This window comes from Agelaius phoeniceus, chromosome 3 (assembly GCF_051311805.1).
Source record: "Agelaius phoeniceus isolate bAgePho1 chromosome 3, bAgePho1.hap1, whole genome shotgun sequence".
In the NCBI taxonomy this organism is placed as follows: domain Eukaryota; kingdom Metazoa; phylum Chordata; class Aves; order Passeriformes; family Icteridae; genus Agelaius; species Agelaius phoeniceus.
Window position 1 is genome coordinate 63,086,651 of NC_135267.1, and position 15,905 is coordinate 63,102,555.

At 40.7% G+C, this 15,905-nt stretch overlaps 1 protein-coding gene across 5 annotated transcripts in view; it reads right to left on the minus strand.

Annotated features, from left to right (window-relative positions):
- Positions 1-15,905, minus strand: part of PHACTR2 (phosphatase and actin regulator 2) — a 131,625-nt gene that overhangs the window by 4,452 nt on the left and 111,268 nt on the right. For all 5 annotated transcript variants that reach the window (XM_077175451.1, XM_077175447.1, XM_077175449.1 and 2 more), the window contains 6 exons: positions 15,272-15,483; positions 12,656-12,812; positions 10,521-10,576; positions 4,171-4,232; positions 3,052-3,189; positions 662-738 (listed from right to left, as the gene is read on the minus strand). In XM_077175451.1, the coding sequence (XP_077031566.1) occupies positions 662-738; positions 3,052-3,189; positions 4,171-4,232; positions 10,521-10,576; positions 12,656-12,812; positions 15,272-15,483 (702 nt within the window). The remainder of the gene's footprint in view (positions 1-661; positions 739-3,051; positions 3,190-4,170; positions 4,233-10,520; positions 10,577-12,655; positions 12,813-15,271; positions 15,484-15,905) is intronic.

A 15,905-nucleotide genomic window follows, 5' to 3' on the forward strand; every position in this document is an offset into this window, starting at 1 on the left:
GATTTCAGAAAGTGTGTCCCTCCCCCTAGGAATAATTCTGCCAAATTTGAAACCCTGCTAAAATACTGTGGATACTTCAGAGCTTCTTCAAATAACAATGCTTCAGACAACATCTTGGTGTTATCCAAAGCAGAGAACAAAACAAATCCACATTAACACATCAGAAGTTGCAACAAGGGAATCTATCTTGTTCCCCAGAAACTGCTGCCAGGAGCCTAAGTGATCCTTAGAAAGCTCGCCAAGACACTGGTGAGCTTTTCTGAAGTTCAAAGCATCATCTAATTTTCACTTATGAAATGCATCTACACAAATGTATATGTTAATGAGCAAGGGAGTGCTGCCAGAGAAGGAAACCCCTTTTATTTTGTGTGCTTGAAGATCACTAACTTCATCTGTAAGAACTGATGGGTTCTTGCATAAGATTATTTTTTAGATTCCCCAATCTTTTTCTAGTGACCAATCCATTGCAGTCACCTGCACTGCTGTATAGAGATGGCATCAGCAATAGTGGGAATTCCAACAGAATCAGTGGTGGGATTCAAGGGGACTCATGATAGGAATCCACACAAATCATGACACAACTGCAGAGAACTTGCAGGAAAGCAGAGGGTTGCTGTCATACTCATTTCTCACACTTACACAAGAAGGGGGATTCACCCACCTGGTAAATTGCCGACTTTCCTCGTGTACTTCCATTTCTGTGCTCTTGAATTCATTCAGTTCTTTCCGTATTGCTGCCTAATAAGCAATAATGATATATGCAACCGTAAGAAATATGAATTTTCAGGAAAATAAAGAGTCTGAAAGAAACGTGGCCCTACAATTGCAGGTCCCTTACAGTTCCCATTTCAGTTTTCCCTTACTGCAATCAGCTCTCACACATTTCTAATCATCAACATGAATGACTTTTCAATTAGAGCTGTTCAAAGTACTCATCCACTACAAAGAAATGAAAAGCATCAAGCACCAAAAGTAAACCAAGAAACACCAAATCAACTGCAATGGGTGCACAAAGCCCACACTGAAACAGAGCACTTATACTGACAAAAATGGGCAAGGGGTTGGATTACCCTGACAATCACTTGCTGAGTAGGCAGACAGGAGGGGATTCTATCGATCTCCAGGCACAGCCCTGAGGAACTGGTGAGTCACTGCCAGCACAGGCACTGTGTGCACAGCAGGGTCCTTGTATCTCCCCTCTGGAGACAGGACTTGAGGAGTGCAAGATAAAAAGCATTTTTTTTTTTTTAAGTGGAATTAATCACTTGGTTTGATTAGTTTTATTTAAAATGACATTAATATTTGGACATTTCAGGCTTGGATTTTTAGTTGGCAGATACTAAAGAACAGCAGAAATTCAGTACAGTTTGCAAATGCCTTGTTGCTTATGTTAAGAGATTGATAAGCAATTTACTTCATCAAGGAAATACAGTTTCTGAAATATTCTAATATATACTACAAGAGGTTTTGTTTCTATGCCACACACCTTTCTACCTTCACTGTTAAAGGAAATGACAGTTTATTCTTACTCATTCTTTTCTTTCACCACTTTAAATAAAGACATAATTTCATTAATCCCTAAAGAAACGTCATCTAGTGTGCATGCCTTTCAGTGCAGAGCAGACAAGCAGCATGATGTAATTATAGCATCAACAGGCTGCAGTCTTATAAATGATAAACTTTGCTTTAAGCAGGGGTGGTCGTGTTTAGCCACAACAGCTTGCTTACATGAGGCTGCTGTAGAGCTAGTGAAGAGACAGTGACTTTTGAGCACCAAATCAGCAACAAAGCAGAGCTCCAGCTCTGTAATAGAGCTGCAGCACAATTTTCTGCTCCTACTGGAATTAGAAGAATGATTTCTCTGAGAAAAAAAGGACAAGGGAGTTTTCAGGCAATCCCAAGTCTGCTTTTCTCCTAAGGAAAATAAACTCGGGGCTGAGAGGATCAGCCTTGGGCAGCTGTTAATTACAAAATGAATTGAGACTAAAAACTGCTACCCTGAAGTAGGTAGGCAACTCCATTGTTTTTTTCTAGTGCAGCTTACTCTGGTTGGACCTCTGTCAAAGTGGAGGTGCTGGGTCCTCTAACCTCCCACAGACTATGGGAGGACTAGACAGTGCTCAGCATCTCCCATAACCAACATCTACAAAGTCTTCTGACTACATTTTTAACTATTTCACCTTGGCCTGAGACAACTGTCAGATGAGCTGGCCATTTTTAAATATTAATATTAAAATACAAGCTGAAATAAAATCAGTGCTTCACTACCCTTAGCTAAAATACAGTGGGCTCTTGCACACACCACTTTTCATGTCAAGCACATCTCGCACATCTCACAGGAGTTCCATTAAGTCCACAGGTCTTGGTTCAGACCCAGTGCTTTAAGACCCAGCACTTTGGGCTACCTGAATCTTACAGCTCTCCTTTCATTAAGTAATGTAGGGGGGAAATGGAAGAGTACCTTATGGTAACCTTTGACTAATATTTTTTAAAAATGAGAATCACAGGATCATTTATCTCATCCTTTGTAGTCAGGCAGCAGAGCTTTATTAACTGTAGGATGTTAGGGGCAATCTTCCCAAGAAGCTCTGCTGCACGCACATGGTCATTCCCTGCACTGGTGTTTATGGCCAAGAACCTTGAGGAGGATGGAGGAACTTCTACCTGTTTTTCACTCAAATGAGTGGCAAAAGCAACTCCTGGTAGCAGTGACGCAGACTTCTGCCTGCAAATCCCTGCATGAATTCCCACAGATCAGGGCCACCTTTGGTAAACTTTTATCTGTCTTAGCAAGGTTTTAAAAATTAGAAAACAAAAATTAGAAATTCTGGCTCAAACTGTAATAATGGAGGTGGAAAATATGCTCATAATAGGCACCTGAGTGGGTTTCCTTAGCTGCAAGCAGTAGATGCACAGTAGCACCATGACAATCTTGCTGTCACCAGCAGATATCATTTGTGATGCTGGCAATCAAGAGAATGTAAACTAGAGGAAAACTCCCCAAAAGTGACAGATGAAAGCATTTTCTTATAATCTGCATTTGTGCCTTGCCTTGTCTGCAGGAGTTAACCTGGCCCAAGGCTTGTCAGCACGACGGTCGTAATCCGGAGATTCCGTAACCTCCACGTACTCGTTAAATCGAAGGATTCTTCTCGCTTGAAGTTCAGCCACTGTAGGCCTCAGACTGAGCTGTAAGCAGGAGGCAGAAAATAGTATGCTTAATAAGATGAAATGAAATAAAAGAGGAGGGTATGATGTAATCTCAAGAGAACTTTAATGGTATTTCTAAATAGGGTCACTTTCAGGTGTCTAAAAAAAGGCACCATCCTGGGAGTGCTGCGCAGGAATGGGGAGGCAGCCTAACCTGATTTCTTCAATTATAAAAATAGTCTTTGTCGGGCAGGTCACAGAGAATCATGACAGTTATCCCTGGAATGTTAATTGTGACTTTGCAACTGGCATTATCCCACTAGGCCATCTGCATTAACAGTTACACCGTGTTAAAACTGTAATATCAAAAATACGTGACATTTAGAAGCATCTGCCCTCGTTTTGACCATCTAGGGGTCATTATAATGCCAAATTGTTTCAATCACCTCAAACAATATTCACTTTAATTAACTAAGGATGATCATATTAAGAAAACTGTATTTTTGCAGAGACAGGCAGACCAGGGATACTTAAGAAAACTCCTCCCATCCTCTCCCAGAACAGACCTGTAACTGCTCCATTTCCAGGGACAATGAGCATGATCCCACCTGCAGAAGCTAAGACCACTGATGTGGTTAGAAAAGCATTGAAGGGATGTCGTAGGGGTCACATTGTTTTGCTGCCCTCTCCACTGCTCTAGGAAGGAGTGGATCTACAGGTGTGGCTGCCCTTGATCATACGTGACAGGGGTGGTCCTGCTACAGAAGAAAACTGTCACTTATGTCCCCTGCTGAGAAACAGCAATATGGCAGGCTTGGTATGCTTCTCCAGGTGTGGGGAGCTGGACAGGATGGGGTTTTCCCCAACAAGGGCTTGGCTTGTACTGCTTTTTAAACAGATTTCTAATCTGGGAAAACGGCCGATGGACATTTGCAGCAATGTCTACACACTGGTTTTTAGATTCTTATGAAACATAGTTCTATGTACAAAAATACACAATACAAAAAAGCACATCATCACCTTTCTACTGAGTCTACGTTTTATTTCTCTTTTGGCTTCCTGTTCCTCTTCTTCATTCTTCTCTGTTTTCAGAAGAGATAAAAAGGAGTGAATATTTAAGTATTATAACTGCACATACTGTATTTCTCTTGGTTGAAAGCTTCAGAACTCCAAGTCCTGGCTCATGTTTCCTCATATTTCTGGATGATGCCGCCTGTGTTGTCTGCTTTTTGGCTTTTGTCTGTTCTCATTCTTTTCCCTATCCACATTTCCCCTGATTCTGTAGACATCTCAAGTCAACTGTGGGTCATGAGCACAGCAAAGAGAAGGTGCCTGTCATTTCCTTTCTGTATGCCAGTAAGCAAATACCCTGAAAGAGTTGCCTGATGTTTCAATTACTTATTTTAGCATTACAATCACTGTTGCTTTTACTTCCAACATTGATTTTAGAATAAGAATCTAATTTATAAATGCCAAGTGAAAATTTTGCTCTGAGTATTTGAATTACCCAAGTTTCTTCTACTGCTACAGACATGAATCAATGACATTTGTTTCACTGTCATTTGTCAGCAAATTGGTTTTATTACATAATTTTTTTTCTGGTTTTATAATGGGGGCATATGATCCAACACTCAAGCCCTCTTGGATAAGGGCCACTGGCTGGACTAGATGAACCAGTACAGCAGAAAATGATGTCCATTTTTAGGATGTATTTGGGCATATGAATGAAACTATTTCCTTTTAACAAATTTCTGTTCTAACCGAACTTGATTTCTTGACTGCCAGTGAAAAGCACACTTAGAAAGACATGTTCATGTGGGCTCAGCATATTTTTAAATTGATGTATGGTTTGAAGGACAGTATTTGCCCTTTCAGTCCAACTCTGGTGGTTAAATGCAATGTTTTGTAGCTGAAATAGCCCACCTAGAGAAATACATTAAATTCTGATCCTGTTTTATTCATGGTTGGGGATTACAGACTCTGCATTACAGTTCAAGGCTAACTATAAATTTAAAGAAATTCATTTGTTCTGGATACAGCCAACTTGTATAGATGAAAAGGGAGTTTTAAAACCTGGTATAGTTGTATTTGCCCTGTTTCCTATGGCCAGACTGCTGTCTTGGTAGAGGTGACCTGGCCTGAGGAGAATTTTTGTGTAATGACTTTCACAGTGGAGAAAATGCTACGACAGGACGCTTCATGGTACTTGCAGATATCTTTTGCTTACTCAAATGCTTTCATATAATAAGAATATCAGGGAAAGGAGGAGAGGACAAATTATAAAAATAAAAAAGTAAGAAGGAAAAAAGCAGGAAAAAGGCAATGCTTGCCCAAGATCTTCTCTTTGAGACGATTCCAACACCAATACCAGGTTTCCAAGAGCAAGGTGCAATCACACAGGCTTGCTGCCAGGATTAGGTTGGATTTCAGGTTGATGGTGATGTTACTGAGATACTGAAATATGGATGCAATTTATGGTTTATTAATTGCTTTTCTGTTAAATGGAAAAGAAATGGATAGCCTGTTTCCATAGAGGAACTGTAAATGGACTCAAACTGAAGAATAACTGTAACTGGAGAGTTATAGATTAATCTACATTTTAATTCATTTAATTAATATATCTATCAATAAATAAGTTGGGTATTATTTAAAGAATTACAACTTTAAAGGATAACTAATCTCATGATATCATCTAAAAAAGTCAAAAGGTCTCTAGCTGTTTTGAGACAGATAAATCATCTGTAGGCTTTTGTTTAAACATCCTGTCTTTGCAATCAATAGACACAGCAGCTGAGGTATAATTAAACACAAACTATTACTTTGGGGTTCCATTCACTTGGGAATCATGTGACCATAAAAATTTTGTCCCCTCATGAATGGAATTGCTTAAGTCCTACCTCATACAATCTCCAGTAACAGGAAAAAAAGACAATTGAATGTACACATCACTGTACTGCCCTTTCCTTACTTTAGTTTGTAAAATATGCTGCGCATTATTCATATCTTGGCCTTTGTTTGCTATCTAAACCACAGTGTTTCCTAAGAAGCAGCAATAAGATGCTTCATGTAAGAAACAAGGGCTCATGCTGCTTAATGCATGCCTTAAGGAAGAACTACCAACGGCATGGCACCTGAAATAGTGTTTCTCTGTATTTTGGGGGAGCATAAAATACCTTAAAAATCTTTCTCTAGACATTTAGGAAGGTTGAAGGTTAGCTGCCTATTCCAAGCTGTGAAACCAGATCCCTTTGGAGAGCAGATGACTGCACAGCAGGATGGGAGACAAGGGAAAACCCCCCAAAAAGGGCAAGCATCTTAGTGACTGGGCAGAGGGTGTCGGTACCCCTCGGAACAGGCCATCTTCTGGAGGCTAATTCCAACAGGAGGCACCATGAGCTTCCTTAAATCCTGGCAAAAGCAGGAGAGGATCAAACCCATGGGGAACAGACAGTCTTCTGCATGAGAGGTCAGGGACAGGATTTTATACATTCAAACTGGTTTACTTCTAGGAATAAAACTCAAGAGCTAAAGGAAATGGACTGAAATCTTGTGGCTGCTAGTAATATACTGAATCTGCTGTTTAACACATGGGCCCCTGTCTCTACATTGACTTGTACCTAAAGCACCAATTTCCCACCTCCAGCCTCCTGGGCAGAGTCTTGCTTTAAGCCTGGTGCTACGGAAACACTGCCTGGATACAAATTCCTACAAACAGTAAAAACTACAGTGTGTTTTTGGTCTTTTAAGGTAAAAGTTTTGAAGGTTGCTGTAGGGAGCTAAGAAGACATGTGGTGCTAAAAATAATGGGTCCGGTGCTCCTGGTTCCTGTAGGTGTTGTGGAAAATTCCAGCCAGAGGGCCAAGATTTGGCTGCAGGTATGAAGTGACTCACTTGGCCAAACAGGAACACATTAATGCACAGGAACACACTTATCACTGCTTTCCACCTTAAAAGCAGATCTAATCTGTGTGATGTGGAGAGAGAAAATATAAACACAGCGTTCTCAGCTGCAAGTCCCCTCCTCAGATGTCCTGCTGCTGCCCTACTGGCAAAGAACCAGCCCAGCGAGCACCCTTTGCTTGCAGAAGTCTCTGATTAGATTCCAGCAAAACAATGGCTTCCCTCCTTCCCTCCCTGCAATTCCTAGGAGGTCAAACTGGGATTTGATTCCTAATTGAAACAATTTTGTTTAGCATCAGTTATTGTGGCCGTCAAGTTAAATAATCCACCAGTCAAAGCCAAACAAGCAGCTTCCTTGTCATCTATACATTATTGCTCCTGCAACTTTTACCACATTACATCTGGTCACCTTCTGTTCTGTGGGACATTTGTTTTGTAGCAGAAGGGAGAAGAAAAAAGACAAATTTTCCTGCCTGAGGACTGCTCAATTCTTGACCAAAAAGTACTCCTGGAGCATAAAACCGAACTTTCCATTGTGTCCCTATGGGATTAGCTATGTTTAGAGCTCTCTGTGGGCTTGCTAAGGAAAGAGAAAGAAAAGACAAACAAAGCACTTGCTTCTTGCAGTGCTCTGAAATGCACAAAGCTGTTTCTCTTTCCTGGTCTTACAAGCAAAGATAATCATTAATATTCCTTAACAAGCTTTGAGAGCTAAACCCCATTTTCTACAAAGCCATTACTGGCAGGCATGCAGGTGCACTGTACAAGAAATTCACTGTCCCTTACAAATACAGGGAAAAAATTACAGTTATCTTAATCTGAAATTCTTGGAAGACTAAAAAGTTTCTTTGTCATAATGCAATACTATAAATACTGTTGGTTCAAAGCCAATGTACAAGAAGCCTGCTTTTATAAAAAACACAGGGCTTTATGTATTCCTTCAAGTGGACTCTCAAGTTGTCGTAACTTTGTTTTAGTGTGGGAAGTCTCAGAAGTCTGGACAGTGTTATCCAAACAGTTTTTAAACAAATCCGCCTGCAATGCCTTGAGATGGTACTTGGAAACAGGATTTTCAGTAACTTTTTTATCTGGAAATATTATCAAAACAAAGCTTCTTGCAAAACAAACTTGCTCACTAACTGGAAATACAAAAAAAGAAAAAAAGTAGGGATTTTTTTTTTTTGAACCTCTTAGAAGATTTGGGCTGAACTTTATCCTGAAGTAAACATTTGGACCTTTACCACTTAATGTAACCTCAAAGTCTGATAAATATGACTCAAAACAATACATCTCCTTAGCTGCATTTTACATACACACAATAATATAACTCTTTCTCCCCATCCACTGCTTAAAAAATATGAGGAAGGAAACTTTATGAAAGAAATCCCAATTTACTCACAAAAGCTCACTACACCAACAAAGGCATGTAAGATGTGTAAACATTTTCAAATGATCCACAGTAAGGAATGGCAATAATTTTGATGTAAAATATAAGTGCCTTATGGTTTAGAGAGAACTTGCACCCTGAAAGGACTCTGAGTCAGACTCTCATCACAAACCCTGTATTGCTTTTGGTTTGCTTTAGTTTTAATAGATCACTTTCAACTTGAAATATTTTATATCTCAGTGATGAGCAAAAAGCAGTTCCTTCATGTGCTCACAAGGGTCTCTGTGATTTTTTTGTCATTTACAATTCTGCTTCCCAGCCTTCATTTTTCACTCTCCCTGGCCTCTTTAAGACACCCCCCAGCAGCAGCAGGGAAGGATGGCAGGAGGCACTGAGTGCAAAGCCTGGTGCACTGCCAAAAGCTTAAAGTAAACAAGCTGAAACAGGAGAGGAAATCTATTAACTGCTTTCCAGTCTTGAGCTACTTATTACAAGAGCAGTGAATGGAATAAACACTGGCAAAAGGGGATAATAAATACATCACAGGTTTGCTGCTGGCTTGGTCACCTCAAGGTAAGCGAGAAAGGGCAATAAGGGAGCCCAGCTGGTGCTCCCAGCTCAGTGGCTGTATCCTGGCCCACCAAAGATGCTTTGGATTTATGCTCCTCACACAGTCCAGCATGAGCAGTTTGTCATATATAAAAAAAAGTTCTTATTTCCAATTTTATTTTTATTAATCTTTGACATTTATAGGTTTGGAAATGACAGTTTTAGAAAGTCTATTCACATTATGTGCCGGACAGGAGTTCCCTGATCCCTCTCCTGTGCAAGCATGAACTGTAGCTTCCCTTTTCAGTAAGATATGGCACTATTTGGCATTTGAGAACTCAAAAAACAGCAGTAAGATTTTATTAGCATTTTATTATCAGGATGGTTTGCCTGAAAGCCAATAGTTGCCCTTTCCCTGATTTGCTAGCCTGAGCAAGTGACAGAGTCATCAGTCCATGGATGCTGTCAGGTAAACATCCCATTTTCTTTTCTTCCCTTCCCATTAGCATGCTACACATCAGGGCTGACACAAGACTTGCATGGATGAGCTCCAACTTTACTGAACAATTGCTAGAAATAACATAACAGCATCATACCAACTCTTTGATCAGGTGTGAGAAGTTCTCATGCCTTAAGAGGTTTTTTGTTTGCTATTTGTGTGATTTTTGATTTATTGCTATAAAGTGTCTTTTCTTCATTTATTTCTTCTACTTAACCATCAGGTACTAGCCACTAGCAGGATGAACACAGGACTAGGTGGAGCTGGGCACGGCACCTGTTGCACTGTGTGTTTTAGGTAACATCTTCATTATGGAAAGATTCATAAAGGAAGACAAAACAATGCTTGTTCTGAAGAGTTTGCCAGCCAAAGAACAGAAGCAACATAAGTAAATGGCAGAATAGGTATAAAGGGTAAACATCTAATGTACTTCCTCCGCCCTTGACTATTTGAATTACAGACTCTTTTTTCAGCATAGATATAAGGAATGATTTAATCAATGGGAAGATATTCAGTGAGATTCTCATGCATTTTTCAGTACAGAAGACAGTTATGTCAGAAGTGAATATGAAGGCCAGCATGCTGAAGTAGCTGACATATACCTATTGACTTTCTGCTGAACACTTTGCCTTTCTTCTTTCTACTCCTCCTTTCAACCTCTGCCCTTCCTGCCCCATCCCACCTGCACATCCAACTGATATTCCTTTCTCCTCCTCCTCCTCCTAAAAATCAGGGGGAAGGTTAACTAGCCTAGAACTATTTCTAAAAGGTATCCAAGTCACTCTTGGTCTTTGGGACCAGCTTCAAGAAGTGAGATTGTGACAAGTAAAATTTGGCATATTCAATAAATGGAATTTTCCAAGCTACAATTACAGGTTAGTGTATAAATCAAGTGTTGATACATTATTTTCTAGAACATAATTTCTCTCTAGTTATGGTTCTAATACTGGAGCAACAATGATGGGCTTCCATATGAATCCAACACCTGCTCGCTTTCTAAGCAAATACTGTATGAAACCTGAATTAAATACTTACGCTTCAGGATATTTCTTTGCTCCAGCTCTTCAGTTGTGGGCCTCTGGCTAAGCCTCCTGTGAGAACAAAGTAAGCAACTGATTTAAAACCAGATCTAAATGACACATTAGGATTTGTAATACAGCTTAAAAAATGTAATTTCTGGAAGTAATTTCCAGGCAGTTATAACAACTGCTTATGTAACCAGAGTGGCCATTTGTTTTAAAAGATTTAGTGTTGTCATTTGAACACATGAATAACTGATACTTGAACAATATTACAGAATTTGTGCTAGCAAATTTATAGTCCTCACAGGTATAATTTTATTAATAAATCCATATACCTTCTTTGTTCCCAAGCACCATCATTCTAATCAGTTGAGCAATTGTTAGATTATTCTCAGGTATTTTGAATGAATTTTGATATTTTTGATATTTTGAAGTCTTACTAAAGTTTTTTAAAAAACCAAAACCAACAAAATCCATAAGCTGTTCATTCCTCATTAATTTGTATGTACAATACAATTGGGAGTTTCACCTGAAACCTAATTTTATTTAGTTACCTAAATATAACAACTGCCATTACAAAAACCCCAAACGGAGATAATAATTTTCTGATTTGTACATGGTTGATGTTGTCTCTGTGTTTACTAAACAAGTCCACTTGTTCACTTGAGGAAAGGAGCAAGAAAAATTTCAGCAGTAAAACTTATTTTGCAGGTGTGTTCAAGACAGGTGTCTGTTCATCAACACTCACACAGTTCACTACAGGCTGTCTTTAGCCTTGTGACACTCATCCAATTCAAATCGCTCTTGGACTTACAGATTTGTCCCAGAGGACTGGCAGGTTTACCACAGGTGACCTGTCCCAGCTGTAGGAAGTCCCAGGTGGGGACCTGACTCAACCCTGACTGAGCTGTGGGAACAGATTTTCCACAGATCTCGATGCTGCCAGGTGCTGACTGCCAGGCCAGGAATTTTTAAGAAACTGGCATCAAATTTGGATGTGATTTTGGGTATGAGTACAGCCCTGATGTACACAGATCTTGTCTCCTGCCACCAAAGCAGAGCTGTGTGCATTGCCTTTCAGCTCTCCAGCAGAACCCCAAAGCAGCTTTTGCAGTTGCAGCCCCCAAGGGAGGACTGACAAGCAGGATGTGATCACCAGAGCTGGGATTTGTTCAGGAAAGTGATGATAACAACTACACCTCTTTATTGGCAGAAGAAAAATGACCCTTGAGCTCTGCACAGTAGATGTATCACTCTTACAGGTCAGTAATGAAACAGCTGCCTTGGCCAGACACCCAGTTCACAGAGCAACTCAGCTCATCTTCTGGGTGTTGATGCAGGGCTGTGTACTCTGTACTGGAGCAGTACCACCAGGACTACCCTGTATCTGGGAATCTCCAAAAAACACAGGACATCCTCCAAATCTGAACAACATTCCTGAGCCAAACAGAAACAAGGACAGGTCTAGCAAAATACAGGCATGCTGTAGTCTATTCTCAGAGACCACAAAAGCCAAAATAAACACGAAGTTTTTTTTTTTTAAACCTGTAAAAGGCAAGTGAATTTTTTTATGCAATGTTCTCAAGTCCAGAAGGAGAAAGTAATATCCATGCCACAGCAGTTTAACAGCTTGAGAAAGACGTGTCTCAGCACTGGGTACAGTAAAACAGCAAACATTGAGTGGCTCAACTTCTTTTGCTGGAATCATGATAATGAAGGACTTGGAGAGCCAGAGGAAGAGGAGAAGAGTCAGAATGGACAACCTGCACAGGCATGCTCTGTGGGTCAGGAACTAGTTCTCTGCCTGAGATGAGTATACAAGTGGAAGTTCTGCTAACAAATTTGAGAAAGAACCAGAACCACAGCATTGATTGTTGTGGACTCATTCTTACCCTCTTCCTCTTCTTTCCCTTTTTAACTAAAGTACCCAAAACCCCAAAAGCTCTCTGGTTTTGTTTCTTGCAGAACAAAAAATCTATTATTGACAATTTAAAGTTTTGTGAGAAATAAATCCACCATTTTCCAGACAGTTGTACCACAAAGATCCTGCAGTGCACATTTGGCTGCATTTAAAACATGAACCCGGTGTTCTCAATTCTCTTCCTCCATCTCCACCCAGTGAAACCACATTGACCCTGTGACTGATACCTCACAAGCTTTGTTCCAATCTGATGTCTGATTTCCTGCCTCTCCTCTTCGGATGTACGCTGCAAGATGTTTTTGTCTTCTAACTCTTTCTTAGATGGTCTGTTGCCAAGTTTGATAGCAAGAGTATCCCTACGACGAATTTTACTTGCCAAAGAGCCTGAGGAAAGGAGGAGTAGGGTGGATTTAGTTCATTCATGCTCAGGTTACAGACACAAACTCCCAGTGAGAACTTTAATACCTCCCCAAAGCAACCTTGTTCCCACATGCAGGAGAGGAATTTTAATTAACATCAAAAGAAAAATTTTAGCTCAGTTCATGAAAATAAAAAGCTAAAAGGCTTGGAGGGAATAGCTACCAGCCAAATTGATACAAACATCACTTGTCATCTGTGAAGTGATAGGATAAAAATGACAAATCTACACTAAAATGTCTTTGAAGTCTAATACATTACAGGTCGGCTTATTTATCTACTTAGTATATTTAGCAACCTGCTGCTCGTTTTCTTCAGCCTTAAATGGCTTAGTCTCATTCTATCATCATTTCCCTCATTCTTTCAACTTTTTTTTTCAATCAATTACCACTTAGTTCTTTTATAGTGTTTTCCATCTTTAAGTTATTTGTAAACTAAACCAAAAAATACAGCTTAGAAAAGTGCTCTGAGTGCCTGTAAAGTAACCTAGGCAGGAACCCCCAGACACTGCAGCAATCTGTTCTGCATAAAACCGACACTGGAGGGACAAGGGCTTTGCAGCTTGGCCAGCATTAGCTTCAGGCAGCTGTGGAAGGAAGGGCATTTTTCACAGCCTTTATAGTATTTCCCTTGTCTCTTGACATTCTGACCATATGCCTTAGGTTAGCAGATTTTCACTGTGTAAGCAGTTTGGTAAGACCACAGGCTCCCAGCTCACTTTTCATAAGACACTGTGCTACTGTGTGAACACAAGAACTTTTGGTTTCTATCACTTCAGGTTGTATTCAAACCCAACAAAGAACTATAGGAGACTTCAGCCTCTTGAGCTACCTAGCACTTCACCTTCTCCTGCACCAGTGGCTATGGAAAAAAAGCAAAAAACACGTTCATTTTTACTCATGCCACTTTAGTACACTTGGTGCTCAAACCTTCTTTGTTGAGCACAGTGAAGCACCTCCTCCAAAAAAGCTGTGAGCAAGACTCTCAAACCATGGTTTGATGGTGATTTCATACTGACATAAAGCCACCCCCGAGGAGGTAGACGGAGGGCTGCCCTCCTTCATGCTCCTGACAGCCTGCTGCTGCCACCTTCTTTGCCCAAGCAAAGGAGAAGCCTTTGGGTGAGCTGGATCAGGGAACCACAAATTCTGTTGAAAATCAGCTCAACAACAGCTGCTCCTACAAAAATAAACATGAACTCTACCCTAAGGAAAAAACAGCTGGGAGAAGGGATTAGGCAGAATGGGTGCAGGACAATTCCTTCAGCACCGCAGGGCTTCTGCCCAGTTAAGGTGATGATAAGAATCATGACCCCAGAAATTTCAAAGCTGTAAAACTTAGATGTAATCTACTGTGATCTGCTCTGCCTGCTAAGGTTGCTCCAATGCTTAAAACATGCTGATCAAAGAGGAATAAGTGACTTTCAGACAGTGAAGCTGCTGACTGATGGGCCTCATCTGTCATCCACCACACCTGTAGCTCCCACAAGGAACTCATGGTGTGGGAAAGCCAAATGAATGGCTTGTGATGCCCTAAGGTCTCCACCTTGTCCCACCCTCATGTCCTCCTGAGCCTGTTCCTCCCACCTCTGCTCTCCTCCTTGCAATGACTGATATGCTCTTCTCAGGCTTCTGTGGTGGAGATGACCCTGAAGTATTAGAAAGTCTTTATTTCCCAGCCTCACGACTGAAGAAGTCGAGATTTGTCAGTTCTGCTTTTCAAGGTTGTTTATTTTTTTCTTATCTATTACATTCTTTCTCTGACCTGCTGGGATCTGTCCAGCAGGTTGGATTGTGGCACAGCATCTGCCCTTGGGGTCGTCTTAACATTTTATACTACAATCTACGTGTACTTTATTTACAATAATTTTCCAATACCTATCACCTATGTCAGTCTGTTTCTACTCTAAACCAATCAAAAAGTGTCACCATCCCAGCAGAAGATGGAGGACAAGAAGAAGGAGAAGAAGGACAGCACAACACGTCCAGATTCCTCCATCTTGCTTCTTGAACCCCCCTTTGAAAACCCAAAAATTCTGCTTTTTCACCCTGTGACAAATTAACTATTATTCTACTCAAACTCTTGTGGCTTGTAAATCTGCAAACAAAGTTGGTAATTTTTTCCATGGACTAAAATCTAAGGCACAGGTGTTTTTGACTCTGTGCCAAGGTCTCTGAGCCCCTTGCCAGGGTCTCGAATCACCCAGGTCAGCCAGAGGAATGTCCTGGGTCCCAACATGCTCTCACACATTCACAGGTCCCAGCAGGTTTCTGACTGTCATTGCCTGGAAGGAGCAGGACACTCATTTCTCAGTAGTGACAAAATACTAAATCCCCTAAAAGCACTCCCTGCAGCTATTCCTCTCTCTGCCTCACACTGGCACGGGTCAGGCACGCAGCCTGCAGCTCTCTGGGCAGGATGCTTACTTTCAGTACTTGCATTCTCATCGTCATCATCATCATCGTCGTCGTCATCATCATCTGTGTACAGGATCGGCCCGTCTGAGTCCGAGTCACTGCCATGGCTCTCTCTGCTGCTTTCACTCTCAGGAGGGGCAGCAGCGTCAGAAGCCTCCTCCACTAGCTCAGACAATGCTTGATCTGGAGCCTCCCCTTCCTGGTCTTCTTTGGTAGCCAAGCTGTTTATTCATGAGCAGATAGGGTGACACATCAATGCAACCAGAACAAAACACCAATGAGAAGCAATTGAAAAAGCAAGGATGAAAATAAAAGGTCTGTTAATCAAAGTAATTACTTTCTAAAAAACATACATATATAAGACATTTTTAACATATGCAGATACGTATATGTATCTATGTATGTGTGTTATGAAAAAGGATGCAAACAATCCCAAATGATGTGTTGTAAAGACTGCATTAAGACAAATCTTAATTGGCTTCTATTTTTTGTGGGGTGGGATCGAGAGAGAGAACAGTTCTGGGGGTGAGAGGAGCAAGTTGGAGAGCAGATGGGACTGCAAAGTTTCCTGTTCTGGAAGCTTAACCCTATTTATTGTAGATACAATCTCATTGCAGTTGAGTTAAAAATGTTCATGCTCATT